Source organism: Erinaceus europaeus, chromosome 18, assembly GCF_950295315.1.
Source record: "Erinaceus europaeus chromosome 18, mEriEur2.1, whole genome shotgun sequence".
NCBI classification, from domain to species: Eukaryota; Metazoa; Chordata; class Mammalia; order Eulipotyphla; family Erinaceidae; genus Erinaceus; species Erinaceus europaeus.
In genome coordinates, this window is record NC_080179.1 from 75,158,948 (window position 1) to 75,182,013 (window position 23,066).

A 23,066-nucleotide genomic window follows, 5' to 3' on the forward strand; every position below is an offset into this window, starting at 1 on the left:
GGCCTAGAGGCTCCGGGCCCTCGAAGCCTGAGTGCGCATCTGGGGTTGGGTCTATACAGCTGGGATGGGGGGTGGGAGCTTCTGTTCTGTCTAGTTTGTAGAATTCCTGGCCCTGTCCTGGTGGGAATTCATGAAGCAGGTATCTGTCTGTGAGGGGTCTGTCTTGCTGAGGGTGGTCCGTCTGACTGTGGCCCACCCCTCTGAGAAGCTTGCTGTCTGGAGGTATGACTGTCCAGGCTAGAAGTCTATCTGTCTGTCTGCTCACCCAGGGATCTTCTGACCTGCCTGCTTGAGACTGTCTGCCTGGCCTGGCCTGGCCTTGGTTCAAGCCTGAATGGTAGAATGTCTGTTGTTCTCCGGGTCCATACTTCTGTGGGTCCACATGGGACACTGGGACACTGAGATGAACTGTCCCTCATGTAGTCCTCAGTGAAGTGTCAGGGTTCCTTCCATCTCTGTGCTGCCCTTGATAACCAGAGAGGCTTACCTGGCCCCTTGGAATAGGAACCCTTCCTAATAGGCATTTTTCCCCCAAATATTTATTTAATGGAAAAGAGGGTAGAGGGAGTCCAGGGCACTGCCCCAGCATAGGCCTGGAGATCAGCCCGGGGGCTCAGAGACTGCACAGGAGTCCCGACACCCAGGGCCATGGTCCTGCCACCTGGAGTCCGTTGTCGCGTCGTCTGCAGTAGAGCCATTACCACTGCCACGTGCCGGGCCTCCAGCCCTCAATCTCGGGGACAAAGTAGTTGGATGAGGGCCAGGCAGGCCGGGCACAGCGCTCACACCCGGGTCCACTCCGCAGGAGGATCCCGGGGCCCCTTCGGCCTCCCGATGCGCAAGTTGAAGCCTGGGGGAGAAGGGCAGGGTGTGTGTGAGGCAAGGACCACCCCCCCCACCCCCCCACCCCCCCCCCCCCCCGCTAGTGACTCCCAAGGCCCAAGGCTCCTCCTGCAGCTGACTGCAGGCAGACACATCCTCATGGCTGGGGAGGGCCACCAGCTGACACCCCCAGCCCCCAAAGCGCCGCGGGGCTGGCCAGACTCACCGAGCCCGTTGCCTGGAGCTCGGCTGGACACATCCTCGTAGGCGCCGGGTGCCACCGGACCCCCAGCCGTCTGCCCAGGGTCCCCGTCCGTCCTGGGCAGAGGGGCACACTCCGGGGACGGCAGAGAACCGGCTGGAGCGCCGGGGCGCGAACCTGCGGGTGCAGAGTGGGCATGTCCGCCTCACAGCCAGCGGAGCGCGTGTGCACCTCCAGGGTGCCCGGGGGCGGGGGCGGGGGCGGGGGGGGGGACGCCGCCATCAGACGGGGAGCAGCCCCCTGGGGCAGAGGGGCTCCCCTGTCCCGGGGGCGCAAGGGGGCGAGCAGGGGCGCAGGGCGGACACGTCGGCGACCCGGGCAGAAACCCGGGGTTCCTGCAGAAGCCCACGCCAGCCGGGGGGGGGGGGGGGGCGCACCCGCATTGGGGCAGGTCTTCCGGGGTGCCCGGGGGAGCCTCGACGTGATCTGGGGACCCCCCCCGCCCCCTGCACAGAGGGGCGCTCCCGGGGGCGACCGGCGCGGGCTGGGCGCAGGGCCCGAGGGCTCCCGGGGTGCGACCCCTCCCCGCCTCACCTGGGTCGTCGGCGCCCCCCGGGGCCCTGCTGGCGCGCGGCGCCACCCGGCTGTAGAGCGCGCGGTCCGGGCCATGGGCGGCCTGCGCCCCCGCGCCCCCGGGCGGCCCGCGCCGCTGCACCACCGCGTACGTGTCGGCCATGGCGGGCGCCGGCGGCCGGGGCACCGAGATGCTCCTGCGGGCGGCGGAGGAAGTGAGCGGCCGGGGCCGAGCCCGGGCCGAGCCGCCGCCGCTTCCCGCCTTCCCGCCTTCCCGCCCGCGCTGGGGGCGCTGGGGGCGCCGCTCGCTCGGGGCGAGCCGGGCGCAGGAGCCCCGGGCCGGGTCGGGATCCTGGAGGCCCCGGGCGCGCAGACGGGCCCGCAGGCTACGGAGGAGGAAGTGGCAGGCACGGGGAGGGCAGGGACGGGTCGCCCCGAATGGCAGGGGGCAGGAGTGCGGGCTGCAGAGAGGGGCGCCGGCTGCAGCCACCCGCCGGGATGGGGACCCAGACTGCGGGCCGGGCCGGGCCGGGGCCTCCCGCTCAAGCCCAGTTCCAGACGCTGTGCCGCGCCAGGACTGCGTCTCCCTGCCCCCCTCGCCTTAACTAATGGGGTTTTCGTTTTGTTTTGCTTTTCCTTTTTTTAGAATTTACTCAGGCAAACTTTTGGCATTTATTTTTTATTGGATAGACACAGAAAGCAACTGAGAGGAAACAGAGAGGTAGAGTGGGAGGGAGGGAGAGACACCTGCAGACCTGTCTGACCACTCATGAAGCTTTCCCCCATGTGGGGACTTGGTGCTTGAACCAGGGTCCTCGTGCACTGTAACGTGTGTGTTCGACCAGGTGAAGCATCGCCTGCTCCCCCCCATAAGATGTCTTTATAAAAGAGCTGTTTACAGTACACCTCGAGACTGCGCCGCTTTGACACGCACCTGGCCCAGGTACAGGCTACTGCAGTGAAGGAAGCTTCAGCCCGACAGAGACTAACAGAGAAAGTGAGAGAGGGTAGGGGAAGAAAGAAAAGGAGGGGGGAGGGGGGAGGAAAGAAGAAAGGAAGGAGAGAGTGTGTGTGTGTGTGTGTGTGTGTGTGTGTGTGTGTGTAGGGGTGTGTGTGTGGAGGTGTGTGTGGAGGTGTGTGTGTGGTGTGTGTGTGTGTGTGTGGAGTGTGTGTGTGTGTGTGTGTGTGTGTGGAGGTGTGTGTGTGTGTGTGTGTGGAGGGGTGTGTGTGTGTGTGTGTGTGTGTGGAGGTGTGTGTGTGTGTGTGTGGAGGGGTGTATGTGTGTGGTGTGTGTGTGTGTGGAGGTGTGTGTGTGGTGTGTGTGTGTGGTGTGTGTGTGGTGTTGGTGTGTGTGTGTGTGGAGGTGTGTGTGTGTGGTGTGTGTGTGGTGTGTGTGTGTGTGTGTGTGGTGTGTGTGTGTGTGTGGTGTGTGTGTGTGTGTGTGTGTGTGTGGAGGGGTGTGTGTGTGTGTGTGTGCTCCAGGCATTGGATTCTCAAGCATGAGGTCCTGAACTCAGTTCCCAACATCGCATGTGCTAGAGTGTTGCTTTGGTTCTCTCTGTCTTTCTCATTAATTAATCAATTACTCCATTTGTTTTTAAGAAAGGAAAGAGCCTGTGTTTGGTGAACTGAACAGCAAGGGAAGGCTGGTGCTTTAAAGCGTACAAAGGGAAGAATGAGGTGACATCAATACCTGAGAACCTCACCGCTGGAGGGCCGGGGTAAGGCCGGTAGGGTCTGGGGCGTCCGGAGGGAGAGGGTGTTGTCGTAGAGTGGGGCACAATTCTGGAGAAATAGCGGAGGGGACAGGCTGGGGGGTCAGAGGAAAGCGCCGGGGCCTCATGCAGGGCTGGGGGGTCAGAGGAAAGAGCCGGGGCCTCATGCAGGGCTGGGGGGTCAGAGGAAAGAGCCGGGGCCTCATGCAGGGCTGGGGGTCAAAGGAAAGAGCCGGGGCCTCATGCAGGGCTGAGGGGTCAGAGGAAAGCACTAGGACCTCATGTAGGGCTGGGGGTCAAAGGAAAGAGCTGGGGCCTCATGCAGGGCTGAGGGGTCAGAGGAAAGCACTGGGACCTCATGTAGGGCTGGGGGTCAAAGGAAAGAGCTGGGGCCTCATGCAGGGCTGAGGGGTCAGAGGAAAGCACCGGGGCCTCATGCAGGGCCTCATGCAGGGCTGGGTGCGGCGCATCTGTGACGAGCAGTTTGAGAGAGAAACAAGGAGACAGAGGTGGCTCGTCCAGGACTAGACAGGAGCAGGACAGGAGCCTGGGACGGGTGGGTCCTCAGTACCTCCTTGAGGTTCTGGTACTGGGGGCTGACGTTCTGGAGTGCTGCTCGGAACATCTGAGTCACCATCTGGTACAGGAACCTGTACTGTTCCTGGGGGGAGGGTCGAGGGTCAGCCCCCAGGCCCCGGACTGGAGGGGGACCCTTGTCCTGGGAAGGAGCGGGCGACCTACCTCTGTCTGGATGGCTGTGGGCCGCTGCCTCCTCATCTCCAGGACCACATCAAAGAGGCTGAAGTTCGGCAGGATGGCCTAGGGGACGGGACAGCCCTGTGTGGGTCCTCAAGGGCAGCGCCCCACTGACACAGACAGAGCCCCCGCACTCACACACTCTGAGTACCTGGGTCAGGAGCAGCTGCCGCACATAATCCAACGTGCACAGGACACCTGTGCGGCCGCAGCCTGCACTGAGGCCAAAGGAGAGAGAGCTTGTCAGGGCCAGCCTGCCACCCCTCTGAAGTGGGGCAACTGGGTTCCCGGATGAGAACCCTCCTGGGGGAGACTCTCTGCAGCACCCTCTAGCTCCCAAACTCCCTGGGTTATGGCTTAGAAAAAGAACCCTTAACTCCAGAGGGGGGGATACTAGGGGCAGGTGACTAGAGGACTGAAACCCAGTTCTGTCAGCACTCAGAGAGAGAGGAAGGACACTCAGAAGGAGTGACAGCTGTGGCTGTGACTTAACATGGGAGGGAAGGCAGGAGCACAGAAAAATGGGGAGTACTACGCAGCTGTTAAGAACAATGAGCCCACCTTCTCTGACCCATCTTGGACGGAGCTAGAAGGAATGATGTGAAGTGAGCTAAGTCAGAAAGATAAAGATGAGTATGGGATGGTCCCACTCATCAACAGAAGTTGAGAAAGAAGAACAGAAAGGGAAACTAAAAACAGGATTTGACTAAATTTGGAGTAGGGCACCAGAGTAAAAACCCTGGGTGGAGGGTGAGGGTGGATGTCTGGCTTCATGGGAGGGGGGAGAGGGGAGAAAGGATGGGACACAGTCTTTTGGTGGTTGGAATGGTGTTTCTGTACACTCCTATTTATTTGTAGTCATATAAGTCACTATTTAATTAATATGAGAGGGGAAAAATTGATCGAATGTCTCAAACTTTTTAAAGCACAGACTGAGTCTTTTTGATACATAGGCTGAGTCTTTGATATGTTGACTCTCTTAAAAGTTTAGACCAGGGAGAACAGAAGCAACTGGTGGCACAGCTATAAACAAATAATGTCAAAGGACATAAATTATGGTGCTGTTATGTATGATACAGCAAATCCTAACAAAGGGATATTTCAAAGTTAACCCAATTGCCAAATAATGTGATTATAGCAATAGCTATCTATTGCCTTAACCCTAAGACAGCAGGAACCTCCTGCTTCCACTATAGAGCCTGTATTTCCCCCAGTCCTGGAACCTCTAGGGTGGGGCTCACTTTCCTGCATGCTTCTCTCAGTTCATACCAAATGATATTGCATCTGCCAATGCCAACCTAATCAACACAAGGAGTGCCACCTCAGCATGTTTCACTTCAGACTGTGTCCAGAGACATTAGGCGTGGAATGTCAACCCTTCACCCTCATTACTCAGGTAAGACCTTTCCTTTCATAGGATTTTACAGACAGACTACAGACAGACTATGACCCACATAGTCAACGACTGCCACCTCTCCAGATTCAAAGGAGGTCTCGAAACTTTACATCAGGCTCAACGTGACGCTGTTGACTGGCTACGAAAGAAGGGCAAATGCTAGAAGAAGATAGGATTCTCTAATTCCATTCCAGGAGGTTCACTTCCTAACAAAGTCCCAAAACCTAGATATAGACCAGGTCCCATAAGATAGAGCATATGTTCACATGTATCCATAAATTAGGGCAAAATATATACCTAAAAGCAAAAATACACAATAGTCTGTAGTGAGTCAGTATCAAGTTCATAATGAAATAGTGTCTACTTAGACTTAGACACCCTCCTCACCTATTTCCTATTACAGTTCTCTCACTCCAAAGCTAACCTTAGCAAAGCAAGGACTGCAAAAGCTGAATAAGGGCAAGAGACTGGCAGACTTTAACGATGACTCTTTAGTCACTATCAGGCCATCCCATCAGCTGGGGCCCTAATTGAGTCCGGAGATTCCCAAACAGACATGATGGGCCTAGACCTCGAATAAACCCCTCTCTCCATTGTTATCAGTCGTCTCTATCAGGAACAACAAAATAGACCCCTTTGTGGACCCCCATAGGACCTTGCCCTCAACTTGAATCAACAACAGTGGAGAATGTTCCATCCTCTGAAGGGAGACTGGTCAACATACTCTGTGCTGTTGCTGAGGAGTTATTCTGATGCAGTCTCTGCCCCCAGGTTTTTCTATGCCCCACAAAACCCTAGCATTGCCCCCTTCAACCAATCCTGGCCCTACACGTCACCCCTGGTTGTCGCCCAATAAAAAGCCCCCTCACCCCCCCCTCTCTCTCTGGGCTCTCAGCTCTCCCTCTCTGAGGTCTCGCTCCCTGCTCCCCCCCCCCCCGTGGTCGGCCATTGCCGGCTGGCTCCACGTGGTCTGAACCAAACCCCCCCATCCTATAATAAAGATTTGTGTACCCCTTTGCTCTGGACGTCCGCTCTCTTCTCCGCGGTGCAGCCCGACACCAGACCACCACAACAACACTATGCTACACCTGAGGAAGATGGGTCCTGATATTGGGGCAGCTTGGAACATTCCTACTCATGACCACAGAATGTGAGCTCAGATCTACAGGAATGCAGAGGTCACACAGGCTCCTAAGCTGAATATGGGCCCCAAACCAAATCAAATTGATGGGGTTTACAGTCAACAATATTTATACACCTTTCCCATATTAGGGCGCTACTCTCTTCCCTGATCCAGCTTTCTGTTCCTTTTTCCAAATGACATCATCTACACAGACAATAACTTGGATCCACAATCAGATTTCAGGTTCAGAAGTAAAAATTAAAATTAAAATAAAAAAACTAGTACAGCCACAGGCCCTTTGGAATATAATTAAAATATGCCTACTAGCTGTCTACAAAATGGAGGAGCCCATCCCCCCATCTCTTCATCTGCACTACTCCAGCCTTTAGGTCCATGACTGCCAACAATTTGTTTGGCTTTGTATGTTAACTCTCCTTTCAACCAACAGGTTGCAGATGCCAGCAGGATGCTGACCAGATTTCCCTGGACAGACGACCCCACCCATGTGTCCTGGAGCTCTGCTTCCCCAGAGCCCTTCCCCACTAGGGAGAGGTAGACACAGGCTGGGAGTATGGATCGTCCTGTCAACACCCATGGTCAGCGGGGAAGCAGTTACAGAAGCCAGACCTTCCACCTTCTGCATCCCACAATGACCCTGGGTCCATACTCCCAGAGGGACAGAGAATGAGAAAGCTATCAGGGGAGGGGATGGGATGCGGAGTTCTGGTGGTGGGAACTGTGCAAAGTTGTGCCCCTCTCATCCTATGGCTTAGCCAATGTTTTCTTTTTACAAATAAAAAAAATTACAAAAAGGAAAAGGAATATATGGAGAGAGAGACAGTCATAGACATAGCAGACGCTGGGAGAATTGCTGCAGCTTCCAGTGGAGGCAATGGGGACACAAAACTAGTGCAGGGACAGTGTGGAACTGCACCTGTGATTTTGTGAACCACTAATAAAAACAAAACTGTTTTAAAAAGAAAAGAAATAGGGAGGCGGGCCGTAGCGCAGCGGGTTAAGCGCACGAGGCGCAAAGCGCAAGGACCGGCGTGAGGATCCCGGTTCCAGCCCCCGGCTCCCCACCTGCAGGGGAGTCACTTCCCAGGCGGTGAAGCAGGTCTGCAGGTGTCTGTCTTTCTCTCCCCCTCTCTGTCTTCCCCTCCTCTCTCCATTTCTCTCTGTCCTGTCCAACAACAGCGATGACATCAATAACAACAATAATAACTAAAACAACAAGGGCAGCAAAAGGGAATAAATAAATAAATATTTTAAAATTAAAAAAAAATTTAAAAAGAAAGGAAATAGTGGTCTGGGAGGTGCCGCAGTGGATAAAGCATCAGACTCTTAAACATGAGGTCCTGAGTTCGATCCCCGGCAGCACATGTACCAGAGTGATGTCTGGTTCTTTCTCTCTCATTAATAAATAAATAAAAGCTTTAAAAAAAAAAAAAAAAAGAACTAAAACACTTGGGAATCAGTGCAACAGGTTAAGCGCAGGGGGCGCAAAGCACAAAGATCGGCATAAGGATCCCGGTTCGAGCCCCCGGCTCCCCACCTGCAGGGGAGTCGCTTCCCAGGCGGGGAAGCAGGTCTGCAGGTGTCTGTCTTTCTCTCCCCCTCTCTGTCTTCCCCTCCTCTCTCCATTTCTGTCTGTCCTGTCCAACAATAACAGCAGCAGCAACAACAACAATAATAACTAGAACAATAAAACAAGGGCAACAAAAGGGGATAAAGAAATAAATATTTTTAAAAGAAATAAAACACGTGTACCAGGGTAGATAGCACAGTGGTGATGCCAAAGACTCTCATGCCTGAGGCTCTGAGGTCCCAGGTTCAATCCCATGATCCACCATAAGCCAGAGCTAAGCAGCGGTATGCTAAAAGAGAGAGAGAGAGAGAAAGAGAGAAAGAAAGAAAAAAGAAAGGAAAGAGGGTCTAGAGGTCCAGGCAAGGCACACCCTATGAGCAAACACATTCTGGTAGACAAGGACCTGGGTTCAAGCCCCCAGTCTCTACCCGCAGGAACTTCATGAGCGGTGAAATAGAGCCGCAGGGGTCTCTCTGTCTCTCTCCCTTGATATCACCCCTCCTCTCTCAATTTCTCTCTTATCAAGTAAAAGGGGAAAAGTGGGTGCAGGGAGTGGTGGATTCATCATGCAGGCATGGAGCCCCAGTGACAACCCTGGTGGCAATTAAAAAAAAAAAAAAAGAAGAAAGAAAAGAAAGGCCCGCTTCCATTTGTGGGCATGGTCTGCCTCAGCTCAGTGAATACTAACGATTCCGGCAGCTGCAGGAGAGCAAGTGTGGGTTCAGGCATCTCCACGCGGGCACTGCAGCTGCCAGATGGGCCCCAAGCCCTGCGCCATTCCGCCCGCCTCCCCACACACCGCCTTTGTCCCCACTGTCTCCGCAGCCCCTGGGAAACCCATTTCCTCAACCTGCAGTGGACACAGAGTGGGCTCCGGCCAGCTCCCTGGAGGCGGCGGGCTTCTTCCACCATGGTGAGCACGTGCTCGGGGTGGCTAGGGACCCCTCTGTCTGGCCAAGAGATGTACTGCAGGTGGGTCACAGAACGGGACTCCTGGAATAGAATCAAAAAGAAGGAAAGGTGGGAGTCAGGAGGTAGCACAGCGGGTTAAGCACACATGGCACAAAGCGCAAGGACCGGCATAAGGATCCCAGTTCGAGCCCCCGGCTCCCCACCTGCAGGGGAGTCGCTTCACAGGCGGTGAAGCAGGTCTGCAGGTGTCTGTCTTTCTCTCCCCCTCTCTGTCTTCCCCTCCTCTCTCCATTTCTCTCTGTCCAACGACGACAACAACAATAACTACAACAATAAAACAACAAGGGCAACAAAAGGGAATAAATAAATAAATAAATAAATAAATATTAAAAAAAGAAGGAAAGGCAGCCCGTGAGTGGTGTAGTGGACAAAGCACTGTGCTCGTCAGGATGAGGTCCCAAGTTCAAGCCCTGGTGTTGCATGTTACTCATTGATGCTCTGGTTCTCTCATTAATAAGTAAATAAATTACAATAAGATGGAAAGAAAGGACGGAGCACTGGCCAGACCCGGTTCCAGTACTCGGAGAAATGGCTCCATAAGCACAGTGCAAACTCGGGTCACGCGAGGCCCCAAGTCAGTCGGCAGCACCACATACGACTGAGTGGCGCTCTGGTGTGTCCATCTCCCTCTCCCAGAAATAAAATAGATCTTTTCTTCTTAAAAAAAGAGAAAGAGAAAGAGGATTCACTTTAATGAGTGAGCAGAGAGAGCTCACCAGGTAAGTGCCTTTCCATCCACACAGCTGGGCTTCAAACCCTGCCACCACATGGAAGAAGCCACTGGACTGGATGAGGTTCCAGTGCTGTGATGTCTCTCTCTGCCCACCTTTTTCTCTCTGGGTGAAAAAAAAAAATCAGTACAGGGGCCAGCAGACGAGCAGACTCGGACAATGCACTGCTTCGCCACGCGCACAGCCCAGGTTCAAGCCGCAACGAAGGAAACTTTGGTGCTGCGGTCTCTCACTTTCTCTTTCTGCCCCTACCAAAAAAAATTTTTTTTTTGCCTCCAGGGTTACCATTGTGACTTGGTGCCAGCATTACGAATCCACTGCTCCTGGTGGCCATTCCCCCCCCCCATTTTATTGGATAGGACAGAGAGAAATTGAGAGAAGAGGGGTAGATAGAGAGGAAAAGAAAAGATAAGACACCTGCAGACCTGCTTCACCACTTGTGAAGTGACTCTCCTGCAGGTGGGGAGCCGGGGGCTCGAACCAGAATCCTTGCGCTTTGTATCATGTCCGCTTAACTGAGTGTGCCACTGCCTCCCTCACCCTCCTTTTTTTAATCAGCCCAGGAGCAGTAAAGTCTTACATCCAGAAGTCCCCAGTTCAGAAGAAAACAAAACAAACAATAAAACAGATTTACCCTTCTTCCATTTCAACCAGCCATATAGTCTGACAAAATGACTCACAGAGATGGTGGAGCCCGGAATGGAGCCTAGAGCCTCTGGCAAGTCCAGTGCCCAGTCACTGAACTTCCCTATAGCTACTTATTAATAGCCTTCCTTTAATTTTTCTTTTTTACAGATGAGATAGAGACAGGAAACAGCTTCTCCCCACAAAGCAGCCTGCTCCTCCCCCTTCTGTACCTTCCGGAAGGTGACCTGCAGAGTCCTGATCCTGATATCCTCATTCAGCTGCGCCTCTCTTGTCTGCGCATGTGGGGCAGGTGGGAAGAGGAAGAAGAGAGAGATCTAAGTGTCAGAAACACATTGGCAGAAAACAAAGCATCGAAGATTAAAAAAAAAAAAATCATCTCCCGGTTCGAGCCCCCGGCTCCCCACCTGCAGGGGAGTCACTTCCTAGGCGGTGAAGCAGGTCTGCAGGTGTCTGTCTTTCTCTCCTCCTCTCTGTCTTCCCCTCCTCTCTCCATTTCTCTCTGTCCTATACAACAATGACGACATCAATAACAACAACAATAATAACTAAAACAACAAGGGCAACAAAAGGGAGAATAAATAAATATAAATTTTAAAAAGTCAATTGCAAACAGCCTATGTGAAAATTTAATTTAACAAGACCATCTCCCTGTGGTGTTTATGAAGTTAACATTTGAGGAAATTCATAGATTAAAAACCTACGGGCTAGGAAGACAGCATAATGGTTATGCAAACAGACTTTGAGGCATGAGGCTCTGAGGTTGCAGGTTTAAGCCCCAGCAGCACCAGAAGAACCAGAACTCTGGAAAACACACACACACACACACACACACACAACCGCTGAGTCCACACATCACAGCGCACAAGGACCTGGACTCAAGCACCCAGGCCCCACCTGCAGGGGAGGCTTCCTAGGTGGTCAAGCAGGGCTGCAGGGGTCTTTCTGGCTCTCTCCCACCCTACCTCCCCCTCCCCTCTCAATTTCTTTCTGACCTATCAAATAAAGCAATAGGCTTTTTTTTTTTTATCCCATTAAGGTGGCTCAGGAGGTAGTGCTGATAAATAATTGGACTCTCAAGCATGAGGTCCCAAGTTCAATCCCCAGCAACACATGTACCAGAGTGATGTCTGGTTTTTTTTTTTTTTTCTCTCTCTCTCCTCCTATCTTTCTCACTAATAAAAAATAAAACATCTCACTAACTACGAAGATTTTTTTGTTCTAAGACAGTTTTAATAGCTTTGTGGCATAGAGGGTAACACAATGAATAAAGCACTGGCCTCTCAAGCATGAGGCCCAGAGTTCAGTCCCTGGTCTCAACTGCCAGAGTGATGCTCTGATTCTTTCTTCCCTCCTCTCTCAGATATATATATATTTACTTCTAGCCTGCACACTGATACCAGCATCCCCCAAGTGTGGGGAGACTGCGGGGGATTGTCTGCCTTTGGGAGTCTCCCGAGAAATGTCCCAGGACCTCAAGGTCCCCCAGGACAAGATGTCCATGTGCCCAGCTCACCAGGGTGATGCAGAAATGGCCGATTTGCAGGGGCTCCTGTTCCTGGGCCCAGTACCGCTCACATTTCTTCTACAAAAGGCAACAGGGAGAGGGTGGGAGTGAAGAGGGGGCATCAGCTCAGAAGTTCAGTCCAAGGCAGCCAGGAGGGGTATTGTTACAGCCAGAACGGGGGCCAGAGGGCAGAGCCCTGTTGTGTTAAATTCACATGGGCTCAGGGAGACCTGAGCTCCTGGCTACACAAAGAAGCTCACAACAGCCCCTGTCTGAACAGCTGAGAGACCACACTTCAGGATGGATGGCCCATCGGAGAGGCTCACTGAGCTGTGTACAGGGTTATAATTTATTGAAGGGAGAAAAGAATCGACAGGTAAAGACAAGAGGCGTGCAGGACAAAGTCCGAAGGAAACAAGGTGTGAGGCTCCGGCTTCCAAAGGTTTCTCGTGGAGTCACCGGGTGGGGTGGCCTTCTGTGAACTGTGGCCACATGGGGCTCATTAGGGACTCAAGACCCAGAGCTTTTTTTTTTTTTTAATTTATTTCCCTTTTGTTGCCCTTGTGATTTTTTGTTGTTGTTACTGATGTCGTCGTTGTTGGCTAGGACAGAGAGAAATGGAGAGAGGGAGGGGAAGACAGAGAGGGGGAGAGAAAGACAGACGCCTGCAGACCTGCTTCACCGCCTGCAGGTGGGGAGCCGAGGTTCGAACCGGGATCCTTACGCCGGTCCTTGCGCTTTGCGCCACGTGCGCTTAACCCGCTGCGCCACCGCCCAAGTCCCAAGACCCGGAGCTTTTACTGCGGGCGCTATCCCTACCCAACCTAGCAATAACGGGCCTTTTTCAGCACATATACCTGTGCCTACTACATCAATGATATTTTATTTTATTTATCTTATTTTATTTTCCCCACTAAGGCTATCACTGGGGCTCGGGACACTACAAATCCTCTGCTCCCAGTGGCTACTTTCTTTCTTTCCTTCTTTCTTTCTTTCTATTTTATTTGAGAGGACAAAGAGAAATTGAGAGGGAAGGGGGAGAGAGAAACTGCTTATGAAGACCCTCCCTGCAGGCAGAGTCCTGAGCTTGAAGCCTGGTCCTTGCACACGGTGACTGACGTGTGCGCTCGCCCACCCCCACCTAGCTCAGATAATCCTGACCAAAGACAAACAGGTCTGGAGGGCTCAGAAGTTCTCATTTCAAAGCAATGTCAACGCCCTGCAATACTGACAGAGAGGCAGATAAATCACTCAAGGAAACAGACTGAGTTCAGAAATAAAGCTGTCAAATTCATGATCAACACGGGAGCGTTCAGTGGGAAAGCTGGGGTAACCCAGTATCTGCACGCGAGAGAATGAAGTTGGGGGAGCAGGCAGGGTAAATGGCATAATGGTCATACAAAGAGACTCTCATGCCTGAGGCTCTAGAGGTTCACGCCAGATTCAGTCCCCAGTGCCATCATAAACCAGAGCTGACTAAGCGCTCTGGTAAAAAATATATATATATATTGGAGTTGGGACCCTACCTCATACCATCTCATACCACTGACAAAGATGAATTCAAAAGGAGCCTGACCTCAATGTAAGAGATGGGACAATAAAATAAACACCTACAGAAAATTTTGGAGTACATTCGTGTAGTGAGCTTTGGATAGCTAATGATTTCTCTTTAAATATAATGCCAAAAGCACACGCAAACCATAAGTAGTTGAGAATTCTCAAAATTAAAGAACGTCTGTCTGTGGTCCGGGAGGGGGCACAGCGGATAAAACACTGGATCCTTAAGCATGAGGTCCCGGTACAAGGACTCAAAAAAAAGGGGCAAGTGGCGGCACACTTGGTACAACAGACATGTTATAATGTGCAAGGACTCAGGTTCAAGTCTCTGGTCCCACATGCAGGGAGGAGTTTTCATAAACAGTGAAGAATGCTGCAGACTTCTCTCTCTCTCTCTCTCCTTCTCTATCTCCCCATTCCCTCTAGTTTTTCTCTGTCTCTATCTAATTAATAAATAATGTATTTAAAAAACTGAATAACATGGAAGTCAGGCGGTGGCGCAGCGGGTTAAGTGCACGTGGCACAAAGCACAAGGACCGGCGTAAGGATCCCGGTTCGAGCCCCCGGCTCTCCACCTGCAGGGGAGTCGCTTCACAGGCGGTGAAACAGGTCTGCAGGTGTCTATCTTTCTCTCCCTCTCTCTGTTTTCCCCTCCTCTCTCCATTTCTCTCTGTCCTGTCCAACAACGATGACAACAACAATAACTACAACAATAAAACAACTAGGGCAACAAAAGGGAATAAATAAATATTAAATAAGTAAATTTTAAAAAACTGAAGAATAAAAAGACAATCCAATTTAAAAATGAGAAAAGGGCTGGACCAGTTGTCCAAACACTATGTACAAGTAGAAAGAGAAACACAGGAAAATAGGTTCTTATCATTAATAGATGTAAATACAAACCACAACAAGAGGCCACTTCCTCCCCCATGTGAATGGTTAGTAAAGTCCAGAACAAGTGTGGGCGAGTATATGGAGAAAGTGGAACCTTTGTGCAGAGCTGCTAAGAATGTAAGATGCTGTGGTCACTGTAGGAAGAAAAAAAAAAAAAAAAGCACAGAATTGCCGTATGATTCAGCAATTCTATTTTGAGGCTGATACCAAAAGAAACAAAACCAGGAACGAAAGCCTCTACACCAATGACCACAGCAACATTATTCAACGCGGCTACAAGGCAGAATCAACCCAAATGTCCATCCACAGAAGAAAGAATAAACAAAGCACAGTAAGTAACAGAGATACAAGAAATGCTGCTCAGCTGAAAAAGGAATGGAATTCGGGCTGTGAAGACGGATGGTATAATGACTATGAAAAACGTCTCGTGCCCGGGGCTCTGATGTCCCAGACCCAATCCCCAGCACTGCCGTAAGTCAGAGCTGAGTGATGCAATGGTTAAAATAAATAAATAAATGGGCCCAGGTGGTGGTGCGCCTGGTTAAGGGCACAATATTACAGTGCACAAGGACTTGGGTTCAAGCCTCTGGCCCCCACTTGCAGGGGGAAAGCTTCACGAGGGGTGAAGCAGGGCTGCAGGTGTCTCCCTCTCTCCCTCTTTATTCCCACCCTCAATTTCTGTCTGTCTCTATCCAATAATAAATAAATAATATTTTAAAAGATAAAAAAATGGTTAAAAAAGAGACAATGAAATTCTTAAGTCTATATAACATGGATGAACCTTGAAAAGATTATGCCACATGAAATACACCAGAAACAAAAGAACAGAGGTTGCATGATTCTGCTCATATGCAGTTCCTAGAGTAGACCAACAGACTACCAGGAGCTGGGGAGGGGGCTGGGTACAGTTTTTGTTTGGGATGATGAACATGTTCTGAACGTAGATAGTAGGGGTAGCTGTCCAACGCCGTGAATGTACTTACTGTCTCCGATTTGTACACCTCACATTTTATTGTATGTATAGTTACCCATACTTGGAAATTAAAAAAAAACACACACACAAAGAAGTACCACTTCATGCCCAATAGGTAGATTATAAAAAAAAATAAACAAATAGATAAAAGCAGCTGCGTCTGCAAGATAGCTCACCCAGGTAAGCAGGCACCGAGTCTGCCATCCACATGACCCACTGCATAAGGGAAAACTTCTGTGCAGTGATGCCTACCCCATCTCTCTTTCTCTCTCTCTCTCTCTCTCTGAATCCAAAAATATCAGTCTGGCTTGGGGGGATGGGTCAAACAGTCAACACCCATGTCCAGCAGAGAAGCAATTACAGAAGCCAGACATTCCACCTTCTGCACCCCCCCAAAAGATCTTTGGTGCATATTACCAAAGGGATAAAGAGTAGGGGGTCTTCCAGTGGAGGAAATGTGATATGGAATGCTGGTGTTGGGAACTGTATGGAATTGTATTTCCCCTTATCCCACAATCCTGTCATTCATTATGAAAACACTAATAAGGGAGTTGGGCAGTAGCGCGGGAGACTAAGCGCAGGTGACTAAGCGCAGGTGGTGCACGGCACAAGGGCCAGTGTAAGGATCCCGGTTTGAGCCCCCGCTCCCCACCTGCAGGGGAGTCGCTTCACAGGCGGTGAAGCAGGTCTGCAGGTGTCTATCTTTCTCTCCCCCTCTCTGTCTTCCCCTCCTCTCTCCATTTCTCTCTGTCCTATCCAACAATGAACGACATCAACAACAATAATAACTACAACAATAAAGCAACAAGGGCAACAAAAAGGGAATAACTAAATATATAAAAAAGAAAACACTAATAAAAAAACTACAATAAATAAACAAATAGTCGGCCTAGCAACAACACCAAAACAAAAAGGCTACAGCAGTGGATGAGAACCCCAAAACACTGCTGGCTGGGAGGTAAAATGATGAAGGCACCGAGGAAATTTCAGCAGTTCCTCAAAATTCTAAAAATAGAGTTACTGTTGGACTTAGAGGTTCCACTTCTAGGTATACAACTGAGAGAAACAGAAACGTAACATCTACACAGTTCTTTAACATGCATGTCCACAGCTGAATTCCTCATAGTAGCCAAAATGCAAAGGCAGCTCAAGTTCTACAGATCAATGGATACATAGAATGTAGTGATTCCATTCAATCGAATATTAGCCAATCCTGAAAAGGTGTGAGATATTGATATAGGCTACAATATGCATGAACTTTAGTAAGAAAAATAATAATAATTCTACGTCAAAGAAGTCAGTCACAGAAGACCATCCCTCTCATGAGTCCGTCTAGCTGAGAGATCCAGAGGAGGCAGGTAGACAGCAGGAGACTGGGGGCACCTGAGGTGGAGGTAAGTGGGAAACGGGGAATGACTGCTATTAAGAAATAAAAATGGGAGTCGAGCTGTAGCGCAGCAGGTTAAGCGCAGGTGGCGCAAAGCACAAGGACCGGCATAAGGATCCCAGTTCGAGCCCCCGGCTCCCCACCTGCAGGGGAGTCGCTTCCCAGGCGGTGAAGCAGGTCTGCAGGTGTCTGTCTTTCTCTCCCTCTCTCTGTCTTCCCCTCCCTCTCTCCATTTCTCTCTGTCCTATCCAACAATGACAGCAATAATAACTACAACAATAAAACAACAAGGGCAACAAAAGGGAATAAATAAATAAATAAAATAAATATTAAAAAATATTTTTAAAAAAAGAAATAAAAATGAGGAACCACTATCTCAGAGATTGGCTTCCTCTTCACATAAAAGGTCAAAAAGGGAATATTCCAGATGACTTTGCAAGTCATATAATCTACTTAGTTTGTAAATGTCAGACTCTGTCACCCTATCAGTATAGACAATTCATCAATAAGGAGACATAGCCAGGTCCTAAGATGTTTTATTGACAAAAACCAGGCAGCAGGACAAGTGCAGTAACCCAGCTAAAATGAGCCCGTCTTGACTCTAGTGAGGCTGATTTCAGAGAGACAGAGAGCACAGATGTCCAAAATCAAAAGGCAGCATTACTACAGACAGCTTCCCCTCCCCCAGGCAAGACCTGCCCCATCCCGCGGAGCAGGGCAGGAGGTTCAAACCATGTGCCCTCGGTAATAAGAGATATTTAATGTAAGTACTTTGTGCGACTGGGCAAAGCGAAGACACCTGTCCTCGGGGAACTTATCTGCCCATCAGGGACCCTGAGCATAAACGGTGCATAACATATCTGTAGGTTATCTTGCACATTCGAAGTTGGTAAGAACTACAATATCAAGAAAAAGGAGCAGGCTGCTGGCCTAGTGCAGTGGCTCTGCACAAAGACCTTCATGCCTGAGGCAGCAGAGCTGCAGGTTCAAACCCCAGTCTCACCAGAAACCAGAGGTATTCCCCTCTGGTGAAACAAAACAGACAAACAAAAGTAGCACACCTGGTTGAGCGCACATATTATAACGCACAAGGACCGAGGTTCAAGTCCCTGATCCCCACCTGTAGGGGGAAAGCTTCCTAAGTGGTGCTGTGGGTGTCTCTCTGTTGCCCTCCCTCTGTCTCACCCTACCTTTCCAATTTCTGGCTGTCTCTATCCAATAAATAAAAAAAATAAAGATAATAAAAAAATTACAAAGGAAAGAAAAAGCAGGGCAAGAAAGGGATCCAGAGCGCTGGCAGTTTCAAACAGTGGATGATTCAGGAAGGTCCCACTGAAGGAAGTAGCGGCAAGTACAAACTGAAGCCAGGGGAAGCCATCTCCAGGGAAGAGGCAGCCCAGGCACACGGGCTCAGTGACAAAGTGAGCAAAGTGCTCAGAGTAGAGTGAAGGAAAGGGAGAGAGGTGGAAAGAGAGGTGTGAGGCTTATCCCTGATGGTGCAGACTGGGGTTGGGATGGGCAGGAGAGGGGCTGCCCATCTGGAGGTATGAGCTCTGAAGAAAAGAAAAAGAGAGAGAGAGAGAGATCTTGGATGGACCTTGAAAAATTCATGTTGAGTGAAATAAGCCAGAAACAGAAGGATCAATATGGGATGATCTCACTCTCGGGCAGAAGTTGAAAAAGAAGATCAGAAAAGAAAACTCGGGAGCCGGGCGGGACGCGGCGGGCTAAGCGCAGGTGGCGCAAAGCACAAGGACCGGCGTGAGGATCCCGGTTCCAGCCCCCGGCTCCCCACCTGCAGGGGAGTCGCTTCACAGGTGGTGAAGCAGGTCTGCAGGTGTCTGTCTTTCTCTCCCCCTCTCTGTCTGCCCCTCCTCTCTCCATTTCTCTCTGTCCTATCCAACAACGAACAACATCAACAATGGTAATAATAATAACCACAACAAGGGCAACAAAGGGGGGAAAAATGGCCTCCAGGAGCGGTGGATTCATGGTGCAGGCACCGAGCCCAGCAATCACCCTGGAGGGAAAAAAAAAAAAGAAAAGAAAATACAAGTAGAACCTGAACTGGAATTGGCGTATTGCACCAAAGTAAAAGACTCTGGGGTGGGTGGGTGGGGGGAGAATACAGGTCCAAGAAGGATGACAGAGGACCTAGTGGGGGGTGTATTGTTCTATGGGAAACTGGGGAATGTTATGCATGTGCAAGCTATTGTATTTACTGTTGAATTTAAAACATTAATTCCCCAATAAAAAAATTTAAAAAAAAAAAAAAAGAGGACTGGCCTAAGGATCCTGGTTCGAGCCCCCGGCTCCCCACCTGCAGGGGAGTCGCTTCCCAGGCGGTGAAGCAGGTCTGCAGGGGTCTGTCTTTCTCTCCCCCTCTCTGTCTTCCCCTCCTCTCTCCATTTCTCTCTGTCCTGTCCAACAACAGTGACATCAATAACAACAATAAAACAACAAGGGCAACAAAAGGGAATAAATAAATAAATAAATATTCTTTAAAAATTACAAAGAACAAGAGAGCGACAACCAAAAAGACAAGCAGAGCATGCGGAGGACACACGGAGGACTGGGTTCTTGAGCTCTGCGATGGGGGTCTGCTAGCAAGAGTCCCCCGGGCACAGGCCGTGCATTTTAGGGAGTCAGGACACTCACCTTTCCGCTCTCTGTCTCTCGACAGGCCATCAGGATCACCTGGACAAGAGGACCAAGGAGAGAGGCAGGTAGTGTGGGCTGGGGTAGGGAGGAGCAGGTCTGGGGGACACTCAGAAGGCCCCGCCTCGTCCTTCCTTCCCTGGGAGCTGACCTTGACCCCAAACTCCCAGACCAGGCGCCAGAAGTCCAGCAGCGTGTGAGGCAGGGGTCCCTGCGTGGCTATGTAGGTATGGCTTCCATCTACGCCCTAGGGGAAGGCCGAGGTCACTGCCAGGGCTCCACAGTCCTCCTCCCCCACCCACGGTCCCCCCTCTGGGCACCCCCGGCCAGACCCGAATGAAGCTGCCATTGATGTAGTCCCCGTGTCCCTCCTCCTGGAGCAGGGAGAGGGTCACTCGAGTCTGGTCATCTGCCGGCAGGGGAAGGGAGAGACTCGGTCTGAAGGACATCTCCTGGAGGATCCCCGGAGGCAGGCAACACCCCTGGGAGAGCCCACCCAGAGACACAGACCGGGTGCTGCGGGTGGGGGTGGGACACGGTCAGGGGAGAGCAGTGGGAGACATGGACTTGGGGTACAGTGGTGACACCAGTAGCTGAGGAGGGACCGTGGATGTGGGGAGCCCCCCGCACTCACAGGGCAGCACATCTTTGTAGCGGTTCTTCCTCACGTTCTCGGGCCGGCTGCCGGCCTCGGTGGAGTACACCTTGTCTGCCCTCCAGGAGACTGAGCGGGCCTGGATGTCCTGGTGGGAGGGAGGCGGGAGCAGAAAGGCAGAGCCCAGTCAGTCGGTCCCTGGACACTGGGCACTCGAGGGTCTCGAGCGCTGCGTGGGTGAGCGGAGGGAAGACCCCCAAGCAGCCTGGGCCTGGCTCAGTGGAGGGACACCTTCCTAGTAGTGACCTGGGGTGCCTTCTCCACCAGGCTGAGACAGCAAAGTCACCACAAGGGGCATGATAAATTCACACCTCCACCACCTGTGTGACACTGCACTGTGAACTAGGCTTGGAGTGTGATGCGTACCGACACATTTTTTACATAGACAAGACAGACAGACAGATGGACAAAATGACACCCGCACCAAGGCTTCCTGCCACGCAGTGGGGCTCTCTGGGTCGTGTACACAGCAAAGCAGCACTACCCAAGTGAGCTATTTGGTCAGCCCTACTCTTTTTTTTGTTTTTTTAACCAGAGCACTGCTCAGCTCTGGCTTGTGGTGGTGCGGGGGATTGAACCTGGAACTTTGGAGCCTCAGGCACGAGAGTCTCTGCATAACCGTTATGCTGTCTACCCCTGTCCCCTACTCATTTATTTCTAAGGATTTGTTTTTTTATTAACACAAGAGAGGAAGAAAAACCAGAGCATCACTCTGGCACATGCTATGCCAGCGACGGAACTGAGGCCCTCCTGTTTTTAAGTCCAACACTCTCCCCATGGAGCCACCTCCCCAGCTGTGTGACGTGGGTCTGATAGTTTGCTTGGCCATCGCACGGCTTTTCCATGTGTGCAGTCTGGGTTCAAGCACCGCTCTGGTCCCTGTCGCACTGGAGGAAGCTTGAGTGCTGTGGTCTTTCATTTTCTCTCTCTGCCTTCTCTCTCTCTAATATTTTTTAAATTTAAATATAGGGCAGGGGTAGATGTATGCAAAGAGATTCTCACGCCTGAGGCTCCCAAGACCCAGGTTCAATCCCCTGCACCACCATAAGCCAGAGCTGAACAGTGCTCTGGTTAAAAAATAAAAAAAATTGGGGGCCGGAAGGTGGCGCGGCGGTTTAAGCGCAGGTGGCGCAAAGCGCAGGGACCGGCATAAGGATCCCGGTTCGAGCCCCCGGCTCCCCACCTGCAGGGGAGACGCTTCCCAGGCGGTGAAGCAGGTCTGCAGGTGTCTTTCTCTCCCCCTCTCTGTCTTCCCCTCCTCTCTCCATGTCTCTCTGTCCTATCCAACAATAATGACATCAGTAACAAGGGCAACAACAACAAAAAAGGGGAAAATGGCCTGCAGGAGCAGTGGATTCCACCCAGCTGCAGCGATAAGCCTGGAGGCAAAAAAAAAAAAAAGAAAAAGAAAAAAGAAAAGAAAAAAGAAAAAGAAAAAAAAGAAAAACCCTTCATGCCTGAGGTTCCAGGTCCCAGGTTCAACCCCCTGCACCACCATAAAGTGGAAGCCCAGGAGGTGCCCAGGAGCAGGGCTGAGCTCTACACGCGGTCCCCTCGTCTCTGTCTTACCCTTCCATCTCGGCTTCTGTCTGTCTGTCCAACAAATAAGTGAAATACTGAGAGGTGGCGCGGCACGACCCGGTGAAGCGCACAGATCACAATGCTCAAGGGCCCGGGTTCGAGTCCCCCAACTCACAGGCAGGGGATCGGGTCTCTCTCTCTCTCCCCTCCCCACCCCACCCGCCCCGGCCTGTCGGAGCCCCCCGTCCAGCGGGAGCAGCGGCCGCGCAGCGCCGGGGCGCCGCCCGCCCTTCCCGGGACCCGGCCCCCGGGGTGGGTGCTGCGGGCGGAGGCTGCGGGTGCGGGGCCGCGAGAAGCCGACGTGCGCCCCGCTCACTCACGCTGAACTCGCCGGCCAGGCCCGCCCTCTCCCGGCCGCCCCGCGCCTCCAGCTGCTCCAGAAAGCTGCGCGCCGCGTCCAGCCCGCGCTCCATGGCGCCGCGCCCGCTCCGTCCAGCCGGGCGCCACTGCGGGGCGGACTCCGCCGCACTCCGGCCCGGCCCCGAGGCCACGCCCCGCCGGACGCCGCAGCCAATGGGAGAGCTCAGCGCGCGCCCCTCCACCAATGGCCGCCCGCGCCCCCCGGAGTCCGGCCCCCAGCGCTCGGAGCCGCTCCCGCCGGGACTGGCCAGCGCGCGGCTTCCCCGAGAGGCCCGGGCTTGGGGACCCCGCGTGGGGCGGCGCTCCGCGACATGGAGCTTCGGGTCGCGACTCAGGGACCCCGGGCGGGACTGGCGGTTCCTGGACGCCGGGTGGGGGCTGACAATTGGGGGACCATGGGGGGACGGGGGTTTGGGGGACCCCTGGTGGGGGCTGACAATTTGGGGGACCCCGGGTGGGGGCCGGCAATTTGGGGGACCATGGGGGGACTGTGGTTTTGGGGACCCCCGGGTGGGGGCTGACAATTGGGGGACCATGGGGGGACGGGGGTTTTGGGGACCCCGGGTGGGGGCTGACAATTGGGGGACCATGGGGGGACTGGGGTTTTGGGGGACCCCGGGTGGGGGCTGACAATTGGGGGACCATGGGGGGACCGGGGTTTGGGGGACCCCGGGTGGGGGCTGACAATTGGGTGACCATGGGGGGACTGGGGTTTTGGGGGACCCCGGGTGGGGGCTGAAAATTGGGGGACCGTGGGGGGACGGGGGTTTTGGGGACCCCCGGGTGGGGGCTGACAATTGGGGGACCGTGGGGGGACGGTGGTTTTGGGGATCCCGGGTGGGGGCTGACAATTGGGTGACCATGGGGGGACTGGGGTTTTGGGGGACCCCGGGTGGGGGCTGACAATTGGGGGACCGGGGTTTGGGGGACCCCGGGTGGGGGCTGACAATTGGGTGACCATGGGGGGACTG

At 52.5% G+C, this 23,066-nt stretch overlaps 1 protein-coding gene and 1 long non-coding RNA gene across 5 annotated transcripts; one reads left to right on the forward strand and one right to left on the reverse strand.

Annotated features, from left to right (window-relative positions):
* Positions 1-519: 519 nt before the first annotated feature.
* PTPN18 (protein tyrosine phosphatase non-receptor type 18) lies at positions 520-22,193 on the reverse strand. Of its 4 annotated transcripts, XM_060178215.1 has the most exons (15): positions 22,056-22,193; positions 20,134-20,242; positions 19,832-19,908; positions 19,651-19,746; positions 19,500-19,538; positions 12,040-12,108; positions 10,736-10,798; positions 9,026-9,168; positions 4,220-4,286; positions 4,054-4,131; positions 3,884-3,973; positions 3,291-3,382; positions 1,619-1,794; positions 1,049-1,201; positions 520-850 (listed from the first exon to the last, which is right to left on the reverse strand). In XM_060178215.1, the coding sequence occupies exons 1-15, from the start codon at positions 22,146-22,148 to the stop codon at positions 783-785; spliced, it is 1,413 nt and encodes a 470-aa protein (XP_060034198.1). In that variant the 5' UTR covers positions 22,149-22,193; the 3' UTR covers positions 520-782. The 4 variants fall into 4 exon arrangements, with proteins under 4 accessions (XP_060034198.1, XP_060034199.1, XP_060034201.1 ...); XM_060178216.1 differs by lacking the exon at positions 12,040-12,108; XM_060178218.1 differs by lacking the exon at positions 1,049-1,201.
* Positions 1,114-7,500, forward strand: LOC132534294 (uncharacterized). Its single transcript, XR_009546015.1, has 4 exons — positions 1,114-1,247; positions 3,200-3,318; positions 5,381-5,464; positions 7,036-7,500. It is a non-coding gene; the product is annotated as an uncharacterized LOC132534294 (long non-coding RNA).
* Positions 22,194-23,066: the final 873 nt, after the last annotated feature.

Coding starts and splice junctions, on each gene's coding strand:
- PTPN18 (XM_060178215.1), bottom strand. CDS start 22,148: ATGGAGCGCGGGCTGGACGCGGCGCGCAGCTTTCTGGAGCAGCTGGAG. Junction 1,795..3,290: donor TCCAGCGGTGAGGTTCTCAG/GTATTGATGTCA, acceptor CGCCGCCCGCAG/GAGCATCTCGGTGCCCCGGC. Junction 1,202..1,618: donor GGGGGGCGCCGACGACCCAG/GTGAGGCGGGGA, acceptor CTGCACCCGCAG/GTTCGCGCCCCGGCGCTCCA.